Source organism: Hordeum vulgare, chromosome 7H (genome assembly GCF_904849725.1).
Source record: "Hordeum vulgare subsp. vulgare chromosome 7H, MorexV3_pseudomolecules_assembly, whole genome shotgun sequence".
Lineage (NCBI taxonomy): Eukaryota > Viridiplantae > Streptophyta > Magnoliopsida > Poales > Poaceae > Hordeum > Hordeum vulgare.
In genome coordinates, this window is record NC_058524.1 from 445,270,733 (window position 1) to 445,289,162 (window position 18,430).

General features: G+C 43.1%; 2 protein-coding genes and 2 long non-coding RNA genes across 4 annotated transcripts; 2 read left to right on the forward strand and 2 right to left on the reverse strand.

Moving 5' to 3' along the window:
* Positions 1 to 7,621: 7,621 nt before the first annotated feature.
* On the reverse strand, positions 7,622 to 9,255 carry LOC123410100. The gene is made up of 2 exons (XR_006612967.1): positions 8,944 to 9,255; positions 7,622 to 7,847 (listed from the first exon to the last, which is right to left on the reverse strand). It is a non-coding gene; the product is annotated as an uncharacterized LOC123410100 (long non-coding RNA).
* Positions 8,106 to 8,610, forward strand: LOC123410101. Its single transcript, XR_006612968.1, has 3 exons — positions 8,106 to 8,210; positions 8,395 to 8,486; positions 8,598 to 8,610. It is a non-coding gene; the product is annotated as an uncharacterized LOC123410101 (long non-coding RNA).
* Positions 9,256 to 11,317: 2,062 nt separating the features above from the next.
* Positions 11,318 to 12,178, forward strand: LOC123408659 (serotonin N-acetyltransferase 2, chloroplastic). The gene has a single exon (XM_045101717.1). It carries the CDS (start codon positions 11,436 to 11,438, stop codon positions 12,033 to 12,035), a length of 600 nt encoding a protein of 199 aa, XP_044957652.1. The 5' UTR covers positions 11,318 to 11,435; the 3' UTR covers positions 12,036 to 12,178.
* Positions 12,141 to 13,542, reverse strand: LOC123408658 (casparian strip membrane protein 2-like). Its single transcript, XM_045101716.1, has one exon. It carries the CDS (start codon positions 13,053 to 13,055, stop codon positions 12,387 to 12,389), a length of 669 nt encoding a protein of 222 aa, XP_044957651.1. The 5' UTR covers positions 13,056 to 13,542; the 3' UTR covers positions 12,141 to 12,386.
* Between the last annotated feature and the right edge of the window lie 4,888 nt (positions 13,543 to 18,430).

Sequence of the window (18,430 nt, forward strand, 5' to 3'; positions counted from 1 at the left end):
GTGCATCGTGTGGTGAATATCGTGTGTTGATGCTTGTTTCCGGTTTCCCCGTCTCGATAGAGTTCCGCAAGCGTGTCGGATGTGAGGACCCGTTCGACCACGTCGGTTCGTGTGCTTCACGGAGTCGTTCTTCTTCCAAGCGGGATCTCAGGCAAGATGATCATTTCCCCAGATACCATTACTATCATTGCCATGCTAGTTTACCGCTTCTATCGTTTATGTCTCGTTGCCTACCACCTGTTAAATTCAGCCTCTCAACAATGCCATGATTACCATCAGCCTGTTCGACCTAGCAAACCACTGATTGGCTATGTTACTGCTTGCTTAACCCTGTGTAGCGTTGCTAGTTGCAGGTGCAGATGCTTCCATGTGAAAGCATGGGTTCCTTGATATATCACCATATTAATGCTATTTAATTTAATGCGCCTATATACTTGGTAAAAGGTGGAAGGCTCGGCCTTTCTAGCCTGGTGTTTTGTTCCACCTTTGCCCCCTTTAGATACCGGCTACCGGTGTTATGTTCCATAATTGAGCGCTCCTAACACGATCGGGGTTGTTATGGGGACCCCCTTGATAATTCGTTTTAGATTAAAGATGGTCTGGCAAGGCCCAACATTGGTACTGCATTTGCCTAATCACCTAATAAAATTGCATAGGGACCCGCCGGCACCCGCGGACTATTTTAATCAACCCCCGGGCCAGTGCTCCTCATGAGTGTTGGTCCAAAACAGAGCAGCTTATTAACGCTACCCGGGGCAACTCGGCGTTTGGCGTGGTAACCATAGCTCATCCGTCGTGTCCTGAGAACGAGGTACGCGACTCCTATCGGGATCGTCGACACGTCGGGCGGCCTTGCTGGATTAGTTTTACCTTTGACGAGATATCTTGTGCATCGGGATTCTGGTGATGCTTTGGGTAATCTCAGAGTTGAGGTTTTCCACTAGGAGATCCAACGAGATCGCGAGCTTCGTGATTGAGGATTTCTATGCGGCTTGTGGTAATTTGTGATGGACTAGTTGGAGCACCCCTGCAGGGTTAAATCTTTCGGAAAGCCGTGCCCGCGCTTATGTGGCAACGTGGATACTTTATTTAACACTGGTTCTAGATAACTTGAAGTTAACTTAATTAAAATATGCCAACTGTGTGCGTAACCGTGACTGTCTCTTTCGTGAGTTCCTTCTCCGATCGAGGACACGGTGGGGTTATGTCTGACGTAGGTAGGTGTTCAGGATCATTCATTTGATCACCAGTAGTTCACGTCCGTTATGCGTAGATCTTCCCCCTCTTATTCCTGGTACTCGTAAGTTAGCCACCAAATATGTGCTTAGCCGCTGCCGCAACCTCACCACTTCATCTTGCCTCACCCATTAAGCTTTGCTAGTCTTGATACCTTTGGAAATGAGATTGCTGAGTTCCCTGTGGCTCACAGATTACTACAACACCAGTTGAAGGTACAGGTAAAGGTTACTTGACGCGAGCGCGTTGATTGTTCATTTCGAGTTGCTTCTTCTTCTTCTTCTTCGTCGATCTAGGATGGGTTCCAGGCCGGCAGCCTGGGATAGCAAGGATGGACGTCGTTCTTCTTTTGTCGTTTGTTTTTGTCCGTAGTCGGACCCTGCTCTTACTCTTGATGATTATGTAATGTACTGATGTGACTCTGATGTAGCTTGTGGCGAGTGTAAGCCAACTCTGAATATATATATCTCTTCTTTTCAGTACATGTACTTGTAACGATATCCATTCTTGCGACACGACGAGATGCGCTTCTATCCCTGACGAGGCCTTCGTGCCAAATTGAGGATAGGGTCGCATCTTGGGCATGACAGGTTGGTATCAGAGCAAGGACCGACCTAGGAGCCCCCTTGATTGATCGAACTTGGCCGAGTCGAGTCTAGTGAAAAACTATTTGAGTCTTAGTTATATATCGGAGAGTAGGATTCTTTTTTCTCCTCTTCTATGCTCTGGTGAGGAATCTTGACGTAATAATTTATTCTACTCCTCTTCCCACTAAAAAAAAATTAGGATCACCCGGATATTCTTGCGATCTATATGATACCGATGTGACGGAGTTCTGTCTTGGTGCCTCCTGTCTGACTTGATCTTCTTCCGCGGAGTTGAGCTCCAGGGGATTTTTGAGCACATCGTTATCATTCAGATTTCTTAGTATCTCAGAACGAAGGATGTTCGTAATTGCTTCAATACTAGTAGTGGCGAGATAACCCCGATGTCCCCAGTACTGGTGCAGATTGTTCGGGAGTACTTCCATACTTTGTATCGTTGTGATCACGAGGGTCTGTTGTAGATGAAGGTCCGAGATTTTGGTCGTGTGTTGACGGATGTGATACAGGTGACGGGTTAGTATAGGAGTTGTGTGATTATTACTCCTTGTATCCGTGTACCAGATTGCATGACCAGATATTTCGGGAATTCATAGGTGGGAATTCAAGTGGTTGCTTATAGGACAATCTTCCAACAAATGCATGATGTTAGGTTGGGGTTCGACATCTAGTGGATTCTTTTGTTCACGGTCGACTTACAGCGGTACACGTTGTGTCTTAAAGAGTCCTTGTAGCTTGCTACGACTCGGGGACGCTTTGTTTGTCGGGTGCACTGCCTTGCACTTGATGGCTACTGTAAATCGTGCCCGTGCGATCCCGTCCACGAAAATGTCGAACGAAATCTTTCTCATGAGTTTGTTCTGGCTTGTTTCGTAAGCCTCATCCTTTGTTTTGTTGAATATCGTAATTCAAGTTGCTTCGATGTCAAGTGGTGATTTCAGATCTTTCCTAATCTGTGTTCTCATATTTTTTATGTGAGAATGTAAATCCTTTTGCTTAATCAATTCTCTTGTTAATTCTTGTCAACCGGAGTCGTCATGTTAATTCTTTTCCAACCGGTGTGTTTCTCTCCAAGTGTAATCAATCCTCTCCAATTTTGCAAGATCATTCTCTCTTTATTCCGGAGTTCATCTCATCTGTCCCATGTTGTCTTTGTTTTTCCCACCCTCCCGCCCTTTTTCTCAGTGATTCAATTTTCATCCAGGAGTTTCTTTTCATTGTGTTTCCGCTATCTCGTCTTCCTTTCGTAGCCGTCAAAACCAGACGCAGAGGAAATCTCCGGACACTACAAGAAATAAGGTCAATTATGACTCCCTATATTGGTCATTGATTCGTCATTGTTGTCGTTTTTTGACCAAATTTACAACGTCAACAGTTGGCCGTCAAGAATGAACAAACATGACCTTTCTAAAATTTTGGGCAGAGGTTTCTATCGACCAAAATTTTGGTTTGGTCATTAGCCATTTATGTGAGCAACTTAGGATCTGACGTGGCCAAGCTGATGTGGCATTGCTAGTGACCAAATGGAATCATCATAACTTACAGATCCCTGTCCACCAATCTAGCTACATGGGCCTGGCCGAATACCTATTTTACTATTGAAAATGTCTGATTTGTTTGGGTTGAAGCATTTTTTTTTGCTAGAAGCATGCATATCTCAGGATAGGCCCATCAAAAATAAGTACAACAGAATAAAAGATTGCAAATAAAATGTATATTTCATTTCAGTAGCATATCACATCAAATACAATACATCATCCACCGACTCCATGCATATTAAGGTTCAACGCCTAACAAGGGCACATCAAAATAATTTTACATGTACACAACAGGATACTTCTGCAAGTCCAAGTGCACAGAAAAGGGACCCAACAAATGCACAATCGCACATAAAGAAAGTTCCACAAAGATTGGATGAGAACCACAAGTTTCTTCTCATCCTCTTCCTCTGCATAATATGCTCTTGCCATTGCCACCTGCAAGAAGAAAATGATTGTAAGGCTTTCAGAACAAGGAAACTATTCGTCACGCAGGGTGAAGAATTGTTAACATAAGTATTGTTGCTGCCATCAATACATAAGAATTATGCCACTAGTAAACTAGTACCCAACATTAATCGTGGCCTCATGTAGCCATAAAATAAAATAAGTACTATAATTAATATGTGTGACAAATTATACAAGGTAGTCCGTTAACACATTTGGTCTTTGTCCAAGGAATTCACTACATGTTACAACCATCATCATGTTATTCGAATAAAAACACACATGAGGTAAAAATGTTGTCTGCAGAATAATCTCATTTAAAAATATGCAAGAAGAATCCTAATAGGAATAGATATGATAAGCAGCCCACTTTACAAGCTTAGGAAGGCTTTTGCTGAAATGATTATTACAGATGAGCTCCCTTTTGCATTTTCTGAGAAAGAAGGGTTTAGAAAGTTTATGTCCAAGGCATGCCCACGTTTTAATGTGCCATCTAGGAGAACAACTACTAGAGAAGTTGTTAGCATGTTCAATGTGTAGAAACAGAAGCTGAAAAAAATCTTTAAGGAAACATGTGAGAGAGTATGCCTCACCACTGACACATGGACTTCTGCCCAGAAACAGAACTATATGTGTGTTATAGCACATTTCATTGATGGTGACATGGACTTTGCCCAGAAACTAGTATTGCTGAAGGGAAGTATCTTCATATGAGATGTGCTGCACATGTTATAAACTTGATGGTTACTGATGGACTAAAGGAAATCGACTTTTCAGGGGCACGTGTGCGAGCTACTGTACCTATTAGATGGAACTCAACATACCTTATGTTGAGAGCTGCATCAATCGTATGAGCAGGTTTTCTATAGGTATGTTGATGATGACCCATACTATGCACTTGATTTAAATGGTGAGAAAGGTCCTAGAGTTCGAGAAGCCGCAGATTGGGTTAATGCAAGAAAGATGACAGAATTTTTGGAACACTTCTACGAGCTTACTGTTCGTGTTTCCGCATCACTACACTGTACAACTCACATATTTTTTCATGAGATAGCTGATGTTATCATCTTCCTGCGGCAATGGTGTGAAAGCGAAGATTCTTTGCGTAGGGACATGGCTAAAAGGATGATAGCTAAGTACAATAAATATTGGGGGATCATAAAAGCTTCCTATATCTTCGGTTGCATCGGAGTCGGCCTTCAGCACTGGTGGTCGTATTTTAGATCAATTCAGGAGCTCCCTAACTCCATTCATGGTTCAAGCACTTGTGTGCACACAATATTGGTTGAGGCGATCTATTTCTATAAATGACGAGGAGGACACTACAGAATTAACTAAGCTAGAGGAAGGTAAGTCGATAATTTACTTGAGTTATTTTTCTTTAAGTTCTCCCATGTCACTTGTTAATTAATTTTTTTATATATATTTTCAGCATTACTTGAAGAAATTAATATTTCTAACAACAACTCCAATAAGGTTAATTCGACCATCGTCGATGATTCTACTTCCTAAATATGGTGCGGACCCTTACTAACTTTACTACAGCTTATCAGGTTCAAAAATATACATTTTTTCATGTAGTTGCAACCGAGGTATGCTGGCAAATTTATTGTACAAAATCCTCAGATGTTTGTTTCCGGCAACCTTGTCGTATGAAGCCATGGAAGTAGTACTGCAGATCTGAGAGCTTGAAGCCTTGTTCCTGTGATGAAGTCCCATTTATTCACGTTTCTATCACCAGTCATCTATTTTACATCATTTCATTTGATTTCCCTCCACTTGTGTGTGAGAAAATAAGAATTATGCTATTTTTTTGCTGCTACATAAGCGAGACTATTTGTTATACGTTCCTACGTGAGACTTTGTTCTCTATTTGTTATACGTCCCGGCTTTGATGGGTTCATGTATTTTGGTTTTCCGGTTAACCGAATAAACCAAACCAATATATTTTGGTTAATATGGTTCGGTTGCTAATTTCTGTATGATTATTTCGGTGGCCACTTCAACAAAATCGAAATTATAAAACACCGAATAAACCGAACCGTATTAACCACATTAACCGAACGCCCAGCCCTAGATACACCACCAAGGAAATGACAAGAACATGCAACACTATATATATAACTGGTGGAGTAACCAACAATCACAGTACTTGAGAATCATTATTAGGAGGAATGACAACATGGTTACCAACCTGGCTTTTCTTGGCGTGGATGCCGAACGTGACCTCGATCTGTGGCGAGCCCTTGTTGCTGGTGGAATGCCGACTAGGTCAAACTTGCCCAGCGGTTTGTTGTCTATTGCCATCTCATGCTCGCCTTGCAACACTTTCATACCCACTTGTGTCTGGTTGTCAGCAATGGTTGAGAACACCTGCAGAAGCACATACATAGCTAAGTATGATGCCAAAATAATATGGACATGGCAAGCAAGCCAATATAGATCAGATGAACAGAAAATAAATTTCTATTGTATCAAGGCAAAATTTCAGGTTCTTATGGAATGGACCAGTAATGCTATGGAGAAGCCAGATCCATGAATACCATCAGAAGGCACAATCCTAGCTAATGCTAATCAGTCCTCTTAGGGAAGTGTGTCAATAGGTGAAAGCAAGCAAGCTCATATTACATAGATTGATAGAAGAGAAAAACCTACCAGAGAACATTTCTCAAAAATAATCCAAAGTTCAATTGTGGAATAACAATCCTGACTATAGCTGAGGAGTCGGCACCATATCTATCAATGACTCTTGACACAAAGGCCAAAGCCATCACATAAACATCTCAAGTAATATAACGAACTAACTAAAGAAAGTAAAATAATGATACCAAACAGAGGAAGATCAGTGAGACACCACCAAAAAGAAAAGCAAAAACGTATACACAACTACATAACTGACAATCATACTTGCATGTACAGAAGACAATCATACCTGCATGGATAGTTTGTAACGATTTGTTCAACACATTTGAGTTGCAAACAATCTGTAACGAAACACCAATACTTCTTATCGACATCAAAAATTTAATCCAGCTATTATGTATGTTTGCTATTAAAATCCCAATAGGCAAGGATAGAGAAGGGATGAGATGCGGGGGACGAACCTGTATGTCGTGCTCGAGGCAGTAAAGTTCCCAGCACGCGTTGCCGACCTGGATGCCGGCCTTCCCCATCCCCATCCATCCATCCCTCCATGGGCGGGTGGGTGAGGGGCTAGGTCCTTCGGGTGCTGTCGCCTCGCCAGTTCGCGGGTCGGACCTGAGGTCGCCGGTGGTGATGGGGTAGGAGGATACGGTCCCAAGTGGGGGTGCGGTTGGGGATCGTCGTCGGAGGCGGTGGGTTTGGAGAGGAGTAGCGCGAGTGCATCTCCGGCTAGAGAGGGGAGGGGGAGGTGGCACCGACGGGCTCTGGTGTTTTCTCACACCAAATACGCTTGGGGATTGGAGGGGATTTGGTGATCCCCTCCCCTCCACCAAATCCCCTCAATTCCCCAATAATCCCCCACCCCAGACCTTGTTTGGTACTAGAGTTTTCAGATAACTGCTGAAAAGGTTTAAAACTAATATATCTAACCAGAATGTGCATCATCAAAAAAATAAAAATAGCAGACACCAAATGACATAACTTAGCAGACATCAAGGGGCATAAAATAACTGTTGATATGGTTTGGAACAGACACCAAATGACATAAAATAGCAGACATCAAGGGGCATCATCAAAGATCCGAGGTCGACAATTTATTGAAAATCATGTCATCATCAATAGCAAACTGACTCCTAGGAGAAATGAAACATTCCATTTGTGCAACAAGTAGGCATTGAAAATAGAAAGCGACTCCCAAATAAGGTCAACCTAGTTTGCTTTATTTTACATGACATAAGATCAGCAGGAGGCTCAAAACGAGTGCTGGTAAAATGCCAGTTTATGAGATGAACCACTTTCTGGCAGATCTAAGGGGCTAACACCGACTGCGCTTTTCTTTATTGGGTGCTTGTTGCCAGTGCAACGATCTCATAGCTGCAGGCTGCGGAACAAAACAAAACAAACAGCAGTCAGTGTAACTGTCAATGATCACCCATAATGAGAAAGTAAAAGCATCAACTGTTTTTGTACTAATTTTTGTACCACCACCACTGCTCCTGTACTACCACCACTACTGCTATTTTTGACAATGAACCTAATTTTTGTACTACCACCACTGCTCCTGTAGATTTGACCACGTCGAGGTGGTCAGGTACAGATTTTACATGAGGTATACTTTCATCGAGGCAAAGCATCAGTTTATAGGCCTTCATGCAATCAAGTGGTGGGGCGAAACCCCCTGGAATGTGGAAGACTATGCTAGGCGTACTTTCATCCAGGCAAAGCATCAGCCACCCTGAAAATTGTATGTCTAGTATACTGTCTGTTGGCCTGTAACTAATGAATCAGTCAAATCATTGCATGACTTCAGCACAACAATTGTCCATACCAGCTACATTATTCTCAAAAATTTATAGAAACGAACCAATAATTGTAGCTTTATATTCTCATTTGTTTTGATTAAACTATACTTTTGACAGTGCAAACAGCTCGGGGATACCATCTTCTATGGACAGGTATGGGAGCACAACTTGCACGTGATGTCCCCTTTTCAGCTATATGTTGGACGGTTCTTGAACCAGTAAGCTACTCTACCGAGCTTTAGTATATTATATTATGATTTAGATAATTTGAATTCAGCAAAACCTGTAGAGCTAACTACCTTTTCCACGTGTAAATGCTTTCTGTACAGACTAGAAGACACTGCCTGGAATGTGGTTTAAAACTAACTAAAGATCTGAATTCTAGAGCATTCGACGTTATGTTATCAAACATAACATCGTTTGCAAAAGGATCTGAGTTGAACCACTGCCTCCACATGGTGAATCTCCCAAAATTTAACTAATATATCACAGAATTATATAACAAGGAAGTTATGTCTGCAAGTTTTATCAACTATCACAGAATTATAACAAGGAAGAGATGTAATATACCATCAACTATCAGAGAATTATAACAAGGAAGAGATGTAATATACCATCAACTATCACATAATTATATAACAAAGAAGTTATGTCTGCTACCTGTCTTGAACATACCTCATGGGGACATTTGGCTCCGAAGCCACATAACAGCAGTATCTTTATCATCATCAGCGGCATTGATGAAAATCTCACGGTTTGCAGCATCCTTGAAGACGTTGAATGCTTTGATCTTCTCGACGCGGGTCACATCCTCCATTTTTTTCAACACATCCATGCACTTGGTGATAGAGAATTCATGTAATTTTGTTGCATCTGCCTTTTCATTGGCCAAATATGTAGCTTCATCATCTACTTGCCTTTTCTTCAACTCTATATACTTCTCTAATGCTCCAGCAATCACATCACCACTGTTCTTGCGCTTCTCCTTCTTGGGTTTCATTGATAGCACCTATACAATTCTGTAAAAAAAACAGATTTGCTAATTAACTTTTGAGATTTTAATGGAGAAAGGTAAGGAATTTTTAAGTGTCAAGATAAGAACCTTGAAGTATGGATAGAATCGTTCATCGGTAGCAATTACTGGATGTGGTTCGTCAATGCGTGGAGGCTCCACAAAGCGAGTACATAGGGCAGGGATGATATCAAAGAACTCGTTGATGTACTCATGAAAGGTGGATCCACTATGCCTGAATTCCAGTTGCATATCTTCATATGATGAATTATGTGACAACATGTACAGGAAGAATGCTAACTTCTCCTCCACCTTGAGTCTTGTGTCTTTTATCAATTCTTTCCTTCTAAGATATGATGCTAAAGACTTAAAGATGTATGGTTCCATCCTAAAAGCTACCAAGCAATTCTTCACATGTCCTTCAAGAAGTTCGTCAACACGTTGCTTGCCATAAAGGATCGAGCTATGCCTTTGTTTTTTTCACCCCGTCCTCTACTGTCCATTAAGTACGAGTGCAATAATGGAAGGATGAAAAGGACCATCTCATCATCATCTTCCTCTCTTCTCTTCCTAATATGATCTAGACCCCGTGACTTCATTTCAAAACTAATACCGAAGCAATCAAGAAACAATGACAAGAATTAGAAAGCTAACAAGAATTAGAGAGCTAACAAGCCCTAGTAAATACAAGGCATACCAAACTTTGGCGTCTTAACGGATCCCACGAAGGTGGCGGCTCGTCCACTCCCACTATAAACCAAGGCTCGGGTACCTATAAAGAAACAAAACTGTTGGTCTAAGGTATAAAAAAACAAAACAGCAACATAATTGAGAAAGCATGTGTCGACATGTAAATATATAGCATCTTCTCCGGTTAAAAGAACAAATTCACATAACAAATTCCAACTAGCAACACGATCCATATAATTATAACAGCATTAGCACTTGACGATATCTACAGAGCAAGAGGTACAGAACCACCTTCCACTTTAACTAGAAGCTGGTTAATGAACTAGAATCTTAACTAGAATCTTAAAAATGCGTGTCCTAATTTGGTTTCAGGCATCGAGGGCGCTGGAGAGGGTGAGATTATGGGGAGGGCAGCACGAGAAGCTTCCCACAACAGACAAGGAAGACACTAGCCAGCTAGCTAGCTGATTAAATTCAGAAACTGTGTAGTAGTAGAGCTTAGTTTCAGTTTTTTTTTACAGATAGTGTGTAACATCAGTTCATTAATCAGACAGGTTCTAACTAGAATCAATTAATCAGTTTTCTTTTACAGAACCACCTTCCACTTTAAGCCTGTGAATCTTAACTAGAATCTTACCATTCTGCTTTGCCCCTTTACATACAGACCTCTGAATCTTAACTAGAAGCTGCACCCCAACCCGCTGCATCCCTGTACCCACAACCCGCTGCATCCCTGTACCCAAAACTTCTACTACTAACCGAAGGAAAAACCTGATTTAAATGCAAGAACCTGATTTAAATGAAACCAGAGCATCTGCCGGCTGTCAAAGAATCATAGGAGCACCGAGGGGAGGGGAGGGGTGAGGTGAAACCAGTCCATACCGGCGAAAATGACACGTTTTCGGAAGGATCTGCCGTCGGAGCGCGGACGGCAGCGGCAACGGAGGCCAAGAACCAAGAGGCCTCGGCGCGGACGGCAACGGCAGCGGCAACGACGACGTCAAGAGCCAAGAGGCCTCGGGATCTGAGGCAGCATCTGGCTCGGCTTGGATCCCGGCGGCGAACTACGGGAGGGAGGAGGGCGGAGGAGGCGGCGCCGTCACAGCCGGGGGAGAAATTTCACGAGGGTTAGGTCGCGTCTCCTCTCACACGAATACTGGAGGGTTTGGGGTGTAATTTTCGGGATGGGCCGGTCCAATACCGTGGTACCGAATGGACCTGCTGGGAATTTTCGGGATTCCTACACCGACCGGTAAAATACCCGTTGAAGCCTGCGAATACACCAGAGCCGAACGAGGCCTTAATGTATAAGGGGTCTACCAAAATAAAAGTGTTTTAACATTGGCAGATAACCCGACAACCTGTGCAACAGAATTAGTGGCGGGAAGAAACCTAAGGTGACAGCCGGGAAGGATAAGCAAGCAGTCCATGGCCACAGGAGTCCGAAGGCATCAGCACACCAGCCATGCAACAACCGCAGCTGCAGCCCCGCCTCCGCGCGCGCACTTTCCTCCACGCCGCCGTCAAGCTCAACCCGAGGAGGAACCCGTTCCTCCTGCGCCGTCCCGCCGCGTCGGCCGGCGGCGCCGTCGCGGGCGTCCAGCTGACGGTGTCTGACTCGGAGCTGTCTTCCCGGGGCTTCGCGGTGCGGCGCACCGCGGAGGGCCTGGACGTGGCGGCGCTGAACGAGGTGTTTGCGCGCGTGGGGTTCCCTCGGCGGCAGGAGGAGCGTCTCCGGCGCGCGCTGGAGCACAGCGAGGTGGCGTGGCTGGCGTCGGAGGCGACGGGGCGCCCCGTGGCGTTCGCGCGCGCGGCCGGGGACGGGGTGTTCAATGCGGTGGTGTGGGACGTGGTGGTGGAGCCGTCGTGCCAGGGCCTCGGGCTCGGCCGCGCCGTCATGGAGCGCCTGGTGGCGGAGCTCCGGCGCAAGGGCGTCGGCAACATCGTGCTCTACGCCGAGCCCAGGGTGGTCGGGTTCTACCGCCCGCTGGGATTCGCCATGGACCCCGACGGCATCCGGGGCATGGCCTACTACCGCAGCAAGCAAAACCAGAAGCAACAGTGATCTAATCTACTATCTATATTCTATATAATGTGCCATCATCATTCATCCATGCATCTCTGCTGTGCATTTCTTTCTTTCCTCTTCCTTGTTCTGCCAGCTGATTGATTGGAGACAGGTCGGAAATGTTGAAATTGATTGATACACTTGTATAGTAGTTACATTGCACAGTGATCGACGAACAATTGATTGACGAACACCTTACACCAGAGGACACTGGAGTATATGAAACGACGCAGTTCACTCATGAGCACGACCAAATCAAAGTAAAGTAGAGAAAGGGCAATCAAGACCAGAATTGTTTCGAAAGCGTCTCGAGCGATCGACCTCGGTCGGCGATGGCACGTAGGCAGCCTAGCGTTGTCTGCGGATCGCGCAGGCGGAGAGGAGGACGAGGACGATGAAGACGAGGACGGCGAGGAAGGAGGCGACGACGGCGCCGCTGGTGCGCTGGCAGAAGCCGTGGAACTGCATGCAGATGGGCACCCAGTTGGCGCGGCGGCTCCCTTCGTGCGCCACGTACACGATGGCCGCCGCCGCAGACGCAGCAGCCGTCACCAGCACCACCATCACCGTGTCGCAGACGAGCAGCAGCAGCCTGACGCCGGTCGCCTTGGGCCGGATGATCCCGACGATGGAGAAGGGGAGGGACAGCACAAGGTACCCCGCGGCGACGGCGTTGGCGACCATGAAGAAGGTGAAGGCCGGGAAGTCGTCGAACCTGGCACGGAACTGGAAGAACTCGGTGAAGACGGAGAGCGTCTCGTCGGAGGTGCCCGTGGAGATGGCCGCCGCGAGCGTGGGCCCGAAGGCCACCACCCTGAGCAGCAGGTCCACGAAGGCCATGCAGCGACGGAAGCCCTCGGCGCCGCTGCGCAGGATGAACGGCACGCCGCCGCCGGACTTGCGCTGCTGCTGCTGCACCGGCGCGGCTGCGGCAGCTGGCGGTGGTGCAGACGTGACCGGTGCCTTGCCGGTGGTGTCGTCCATGTGGATGACGGTGGCCTCGTTGGTGCTGCTCATGCTGGCTAGGATGGCTAGCTGCTAGGTACGTCCTGCTTGTTTGGGAGATTGAGATGGAGATGAAGATTGCTTGTTGCGTAGATGCCATGCCGCAATGCAGCATATATGCAAGCAGGCACCATGCAGATCGGGTACAGAGGTAATGGAATAGTTGGAAGAATGATTGATCGAAGAGCTTGATGGTGAACAAGTTGAGTGTGGTTGGGTTTGCAGGAGTGGTTGCTTTAGTTTGCTGGAATTTGCTTTTCTAACTGCTCTGCATTCACCGATACCGGAACGGGAGTACAGGACAGGACCGGGAGCAGTTCAACTGAAAAAACGAAGCGTACAGATATCCTCACACATATTTTAGCGGGAAAAAGAGAGGCAAAAGTTCAAACAAGGTGGCCGGCATCGCAAAAGATGTACTCCCTCGGGTTTTTAGTCTGCATATAAAATTTATCTCAAGTCAAATTATAAGGGAAACGCTACGCGTCTGTTGAATGATTTATAAAAATTATCCGTCACCTAGCCAGCCGTTGGATGCCCGAGCTAACATCCGTCTGATCTAACATCCGCATCCCGCCGCATGGCCAGTCCTTATTTTCCGCAACAACCGGTTTGTTGCGGAAACTAGACACTCTTCCTTGGCCTCTACACAGCTGTGCCCCACGCGAAGCCGTCGCCAGCCCGTCGTAAAATTAGTCCGCCGTCGACGTGTAGGAGCTAAACTACCGTCTTCGAGAAGATGGCATCAAGAAGCCTGGGTTAATTTTTGAAACATCATCTCCGTCGCGGAAATAATGGCCATGTTGTAGAAATAATTCCTGAAACAACAGTCGCGTTGTATAAACAACAACCGCGTTGCAGAAATAACTCCTGAAACAAATAGTCAGTGGATCGCCGTCCTAATCTCGCAATCTAGCGGTCGCCTGTGGTCCTTTATTTTTGCAACAAAGATCATGTTGCAGAAACATTTTGTAACATAGATCTTGGTAAATAAATTTTTGCAACACAGATAATGTTACAAAAAAAATTCGCAGCAGAGATCATGTTGCAGAAAGAGGAGCAGAGAACCAAGCGGTGGAGGAAAGCAAATTGACTGAGCAAGAATAGAGTGGAGCCAGACGAGCCCCAGAAACATCCCTACTGTTATCCAGTATCAAGAATACGTATCCTGAAACAATAGGCCAGTTGCAGGAAATGAAAGCGGCTTTGGCAGACGCGGGATGTTGTGCGACTGTCTGATCAAATCGAACGGCTACGGAGCTGGCGGACAGCCGCGCGCGATCGACCGATGAAAGGTAATCGTTTCCCAAATTATAAAGCTTGACTAACTTTATATAAGAAAAGTAGCAGCACTGAAATCCCTAAACATCACTTCAACAAACACCGTATATTATACGGTACCAGTAAGCAACATGCAGTAATAAGAAGGCCAACCACCAAGTTAGAAATCATTGACACACCAGTTTAACATAACAAGTGAATGTACTAGTCAGTTAAAGATCTCAATTGTAAACTTGCTTTGTGTTATCCAATGCTTCAATTTGTTTCAATGGGGCTGTCTGTTTTGGATGCAGCTCGTCATATTGCACAAACGAAGTCTGAAATTCTTCAATTATGGGACATAAATTCAGTTCAGGCCCCGCTTGGATGGTTTGATATTTTCTACCCGTGTAAATCTATACGCCTGTAATTTACAGGTCACCAACAGAATACCCCCACCAGTTGTATTTATAATACAGATGTGGGGAGAGGTGTATCACATACCAGCCTCAGTGCATTATGTGAGTCAGTTATAAGGAGCGAATCGCGTTGCCCAGAAGCTAAGCAAGTTAGTGTCCCCGCTCCAAGATAGCATTTCTAGTTAAATTGGTTTCAAGTAATACTATCAATCAGTACAAAGCTTTGGCAAGGTTCATAAATTCATTTGGTTGAACAAGAAAAAATCGGATACCTGAAGGATTTTTGGCAAGGTTCATAAATTCATTTAGTTGAACAAGAAAAAATGGATACCTAAAGGATTTTTGGCAAGGTTCATATATTCATTTGGTTGAGCAAGAAAAAATCCGATACCAGAAGGATTTTTGGCAAGGTTCATAAATTCATTTGGTTGAACAAAAAAAATCGGATACCTGAAGGATTTTTGGCAAGGTTCATAAATTTGTTTGGTTGACCAAGAAAAATCAGATACCTGAAGGATTTTTAGCAAGGTTCATAAATTCATTTGGCTGGCCAAGAAAAAGTCGGATACCTAAAAGATTTTTGGCAAGGTTCAAAAATGCATTTGGTTCAACAACAAAAAATCGTATACCTGAAGGATTTTTGGCAAGGTTCAAAAATTCATTTGGTTGAACAACAAAAAATCGGATACCTAAAGGACTTTTGGCAAGGTTCATAAATTCATTTGGTTGAACAAGAAAAAATCGGATACCTGAAGGATTTTTGTCAAGGTTCATAAATTTATTTGATTGAAAAAGAAAAAGTAGAATACCTGAAGGATTTTTGGCAAGGTTCATAAATTCATTTGCTTGAACAAGAAAAATTAGATACCTAAAGGATGTTTTGGCAAGGTTCATAAGCTCATTTGGTGGAACAAGAAAGAATCGGATACCTGAAGGATTTTTGGCTTCATAAATTCATTTGGTCATACAAGAAAAATCGGATACCTGAAGGATTTTTGGCAAGGTTCGTAAATTCATTTGGTTGGCCAAGAAAAAATCGGATACCTAAAGGATTTTTGGCACGGTTCAGAAATTAGTTTGGTTGAAAAAAAATTCGTATACCTGAAGGATTTTTTGAAAGGTTCAAAAATTCATTTGATTGAACAAGACAAAAAATGGATACCTGAAGGATTTTTGGCAAGGTTCATAAATTCATTTGGTTGAACAAGAAAAAATCGGATACCTGAAGGATTTTTGCCAAGGTTCATAAATTCATTTGTTTGACCAAGAAAAAGTTGGATACCTGAAGGATTTTTGGCAAGGTTTGTAAATTCATTTGGTTGAACAAGAAAAAAGAGGATACCTGAAAGGATTTTGGCAAGGTTCATAAATTCATCTGGTTGAACAATAAAAAATAGGATACCTAAAGGATTTTTGGCTTCATAAATTCATTTGGTTGAACAAGAAAAAATCGGATACCTGAACAATTTTTAGCAAGGTTCATAAATTTATTTGGTTGGCCAAGAAAAAATCAGATATCTAAAAGATTTTTGGCAAGGTTAAAAAATTCATTTGATTGAACAAAAAAATCGTATACCTGAAGGATTTTTGGCAAGGTTCAAAAATTCATTTGGTTGAACAAGAAAAAATCAGATACCTGAAGGATTTTTGGCAAGGTTAAAAAATTCATTTGGTTGAACAAGAAAACATCAAATACCTGAAGGATTTTTGCCAAGGTTCATAAATTCATTTGATTGAACAAAAAAATCGTATACCTGAAGGATTTTTGGCAAGGTTCAAAAATTCATTTGGTTGAACAAGAAAAAATCAGATACCTGAAGGATTTTTGGCAAGGTTAAAAAATTCATTTGGTTGAACAAGAAAACATCAAATACCTGAAGGATTTTTGCCAAGGTTCATAAATTCATTTGATTGAACAAGAAACAGTTGGATACCTGAAGGATTTTTGGCAAGGTCCATAAATTCATTTGGTTGAACAAGAAAAAATCGGCTACCTAAAGGATTTTTGGCAAGGTTCATAAATTCATTTGGTGGAACAAGAAAATAAATCGGTACCTCAAGGATTTTTGGCTTCATAAATTCATTTGGTCAAACAAAAAAATCGGATACCTCAAGGATTTTTGGCAAGGTTCATAAATTCATTTGGTTGGCCAAGAAAAAATCGGATACCTAAAGGATTTTTGGCAAGGTTCAAAAATTCGTTTGGTTGAACAAAAAATTCGTATACCTGAAGGATATTTTGCAAGGTTTAAAAATTCATTTGGTTGAACAAGAAAAAATCGGATACCCGAAGGATTTTTGGCAAGGTTCGTAAATTCATTTGGTTGAACAAGAAAAAATTGGATACCTGAAAGATTTTTGGCAAGTTTCATAAATTCATCTGGTTGAACAAGAAAAAATTAGATACCTGAAGGATTTTTGGCAAGGTTCATAAATTCATTTGGTTGGCCAAGAAAAAATTAGATATCTAAAGGATTTTTGGTAAGGTTGAAAAATTCATTTGGTTGAACAAAAAAAATGTATACCTGAAGGATTTTTGGCAAGGTTCAAAAATTGATTTGGTTGAACAAGAAAAAATCAGATACCTGAAGGATTTTTGGCAATGTTCAAAAACTCATTTGGCTGAACAATAAAAAATCGGATACCTCAAGGATTTTTGGCAAGGTTCATAAATTCATTTGGTTGAACAAGAAAAAAAATCAGATATCTGAATTCACTTAAACCGTTAGAGTGGAATTCAAGGTTAGAGTGGAATTCTGCGGCAGAATGACATACGTGTTTGCCGCAGAATGCAAACCGCAGAATGCAAACACGAATGCCGCAGAATGCAAATGCCGCAGAATGCAAACACGTATGTTATAAATTCTTACTAATTTATAAGACAAATCTTTAAAAGGTTCTATATTTACAAACAGAAAGAGTAGATTGAAATAGACATATAGACATATAGTGAGATATCACATCACCAGTCTTTACTGTCATTCAATCTACTTCATGTAATGAAGGGAACAACACAACACAGCAAGTAGTTCTTAGCACCCTCACATTCAGAGCCATTACCAACAGAACAATATCCCGCAGAAATATACCGCAGAAACATCGGAAGTAGAACTACCAGTACGCAAAGAAACTTTGATGTATTGATGCAAACACGTATGTCTCGCAAATCTGTCCATTCTACACACCCATTGTGCCAGAAGCACAACAATGAAGAATGTAAACCAGTTTCATGGAACCATTACATGTCAGGTTTCTCTTCTGATAAGCTTAACAACCCAGCTTTGTGTTTGAGCTATATACTACCAAAGTTCTGGTATGTGATTACCTATTGATTCCAAGATAAACACATGAACAGACTAAAACATTCCGAGGCAGGTTTGAAATTTCTAGCACGTGGTAAGCTAATACTGTTGGGGAACGTCGCATGGGAAACAAAAAAAATTCTACGCGCACGAAGACCTATCATGGTGATGTCCATCTACGAGAGGGGATGAGTGATCTACGTACCCTTGTAGACTGTACAGCAGAAGCGTTAGTGAACGCGGTTGATGTAGTGGAACGTCCTCACGTCCCTCGATCCGCCTCGTGAACAATCCGCGATCAGTCCCACGATCTAGTACCAAACGGACGGCACCTCCGCGTTCAGCACACGTACAGCTCGACGATGATCTCGGCCTTCTTGATCCAGCAAGAGAGACGGAGAGGTAG

Coding starts and splice junctions, on each gene's coding strand:
- LOC123408659 (XM_045101717.1), top strand. CDS start 11,436: ATGCAACAACCGCAGCTGCAGCCCCGCCTCCGCGCGCGCACTTTCCTC.
- LOC123408658 (XM_045101716.1), bottom strand. CDS start 13,055: ATGAGCAGCACCAACGAGGCCACCGTCATCCACATGGACGACACCACC.